Source organism: Centruroides sculpturatus, unplaced genomic scaffold, assembly GCF_000671375.1.
Source record: "Centruroides sculpturatus isolate CEXI.00-Female unplaced genomic scaffold, Cexi_2.0 scaffold315, whole genome shotgun sequence".
In the NCBI taxonomy this organism is placed as follows: Eukaryota; Metazoa; Arthropoda; class Arachnida; order Scorpiones; family Buthidae; genus Centruroides; species Centruroides sculpturatus.
In genome coordinates this window covers 114,432-117,341 of record NW_019384544.1, presented here as the reverse complement: position 1 = coordinate 117,341, position 2,910 = coordinate 114,432, and the positions used below count along the sequence as shown (strand labels likewise).

Here is a 2,910-nt window from a genome sequence, read left to right as displayed (position 1 = left end):
ATAAAAATCAAGTTTAAGTCATTTTATTCGACTTTACGTCTGTCCGCCACAAATATTGAAGTCGTAATATCACTAGAAAAACGTTTAAAGCACATAAAATCATATTAAAATATATACATTTACAAGTATGTACTGTATTTACAGTACATGCATTCGTAAATTTAGATTACTTTTTTCTGTACTATATTAAAAACTAAAATTTATTTGTTTGTAAGCTTAAAATAGATTTTTATTAACCATATATTATTAAAAATGCATTAATAAATAAAATACAGAACCAGGAATGGTAATTTATGGTTTAGCCTAGTGACAAGTAGATTCGGAGACAAGTAAATTCGACTTACGTCGTTTTCCTGGAACCAATTACCGACGTAAGGCGAGGTATACCTGTATATGTTTGGCAAAATGTAAATTCGGCACGCTTTTGACATCTCGCTTGCATGACTGCGACTATTTTTACAGGAAAAATGCCAACTCTTTTTTACCTGATCATTTGTTTTATTTTTGGTGCCTGCACTATTATTGGATGTAAATATTTTATAGCGTCAAATGCAAAATAATAAAAATACATTTAATTTTATATTGCATTATTAGTTTTATTTTGTGATGATACCCAAATAAAATGTATATCATAAATGCAATTATTATTAAATGAAAATAAACATTCCATTAAATATCTACAAATTAGAACTATGCAGAAGCATTTAAATATAAACTGTACAGCTGCATTGTTTCTATATTGTATAATGCAATAAGTTTTGTGCGAAATTTTATAGCAAAATACGTCGAATCTATTGCAAAAATATCGACAACCTGTTATGACAATTTACACATTTGATGAGTATTTGATATCTATACAGACTATTTACATTTATGTCCTGTTGTGTTTAGAGCGTCTTTGTTAGCATTTGATTATTATTTGATTGTGTGCGAGACGAGGAGTACAGATTGCTGTCGTCGTCATCTACCCAAGGTTGCTGATCTGTCGGGATGCCTTCTCGTAAAGGATCAACATCATACGCCGGTCTGCTGATGACTAATTCGATGCGATCACCTGCAGACGCAATCAGTGGAACAGTGAGACAACAGTCAAAGTCGTGTGTCTTGGTGTCGTTGACCTAAACAAATGGGCATGACATTTATTGTAGTAAAATAGCATAAAGCCTAATTCTCACTATGGTGAGTATATGATATGAGAACATGTAGAAAGTTACCAGCAGAATTGTTCCGGCTTTAGGAGGACCCCATGCTAAGGCTATAATGCTGTGAAGGGGAGAAAATGTTTGTCCTAAAGAGAAAATCTCTCTCTTGATTTGTACAAATTTTGAAATTAGTAATATTATGCACAGCAGGAGAAATTTTTCACCTGCCAAGTTTCCATTTTTAACAATTCCAACTGTTTGTCCATGTCTGCCAAGATGGAACTGGTTACTGCCGAAACAATTCTGATGATCATTCTTTTGGTCAATCATGCATTTAAACATATACAATCGACACATGCACAAAAGAGAGAACTGGACTTAAAACTGAAATCAAACACTTACATACCTGTAAAATTCTATCTAGAGGTCTCAAAAGTCCACTCAGATCTGCAGGACCTCTGGCTCGAATGCGATTAATGTAGACTCCTCTCTCGTACAGCCCATCCGAGACGCTAAATCCAAAATCTTCATATATTTGGTCTTTAAATAACGTCACACGGTGCACTTCTATGGGTACAGGCACAGAGTAGGCTTCTGGATAATGAGCCGAGCCACCGTCCCTTCCTCCCTGTTTTCTTTCCTCTCTCTCGCCGTTTACATCCCGAGTATCAGAGAGCGAGGGAGATTCTTCACAAAAATACCGCAGTTGATTTCTATGGGCATCGTCTTGTCGATCGCATTCCACCGAAGGGTCGCTTCCCATGATCGTCTTTTCGATTTGTCGCAGCAGTTGTGACTGGCCGCAAGTCTCCAGATCCTCCAACACCTTGGACCAATCTGCCTTTTCTTCTTCAGAAACCGCTGAACTGGCATAACTCTGCGAACTCGTCGTCTTCAATTCCCAATTTTCACTCAAATGATCTGACCGTTTTAAAGACGCTTGGAACTTGTCATCGTAGGCAGAACGGATGTTTAAAGAAGTTGGTGTACAAACTGGAACAGAAATTAAATTGTACTCGATACATTTCTCTTAAGTTTTGATACGGGTTCATATTTACCCAAATCACAATATTCGGCATCGCATTTTGGACGAGTCTGCATTCCGTTAACAGAAAGATCCAAACCACAGCTTGCCCACGATTCCACTGCACTATCAATACTCGAAATGGGAGTGGTGTCAATCTGAAAATTAAAACAGTAAGGTCAATATTTTATTTAGAATTAACTGAACCATTTGTAATTTGTTCAGTCAAGGAAGATGCTTATAGAAAAGATCTGTAGAGGTTCAGATGACGGCAGACCCAGACAAGCAATTTGTGCACAATGTGGTTTACGACAAGCGAATGTTGGCAGAGTCTGGCAATCAAGCACAAATGATTCCTAGATTGTCTACCCAAAAATATAGAATAATTATGAAAAAAAACAATGCACTAACATTCCAGCAAGAATTGAGTAAGAAATATCAAAGGAAAAACTTTAACTTTATTACACTATTAATATTTTAAAAGACCAGAATTCAAAATGCAGAAGATATAATTATTCAAAAAAACACCACACCTTAATTTGCTGAGAAAACTTTTAATGAAAAGATAACGTTTTCAGCCAACTCTATTGGCCATCATCAGGCTAAGCTTTTTCGAATACAAAGAAAATAGAACAAAAATTTTTAAATACAAAAAAACAAAATAACGAACGAAATATATATATATAAATAAATGTATAAATAAAAATAAAATAAAATAACAACTCTTATTATAAAATATGGATG

The 2,910-nt window shown here is 34.9% G+C and overlaps 1 protein-coding gene across 4 annotated transcripts in view; it reads right to left on the bottom strand.

Annotated features, from left to right (window-relative positions):
* Positions 1 to 272: 272 nt before the first annotated feature.
* Positions 273 to 2,910, bottom strand: part of LOC111623443 (glutamate receptor-interacting protein 1-like) — a 54,257-nt gene continuing 51,619 nt past the window's right edge. For all 4 annotated transcript variants that reach the window (XM_023366020.1, XM_023366021.1, XM_023366019.1 and 1 more), the window contains exons 17-19: positions 2,201 to 2,324; positions 1,549 to 2,135; positions 273 to 1,118 (exon numbers count right to left, since the gene is read on the bottom strand). In XM_023366020.1, coding sequence (XP_023221788.1) covers positions 888 to 1,118; positions 1,549 to 2,135; positions 2,201 to 2,324 — 942 coding nt within the window. In that variant the 3' untranslated portion in view covers positions 273 to 887. The remainder of the gene's footprint in view (positions 1,119 to 1,548; positions 2,136 to 2,200; positions 2,325 to 2,910) is intronic.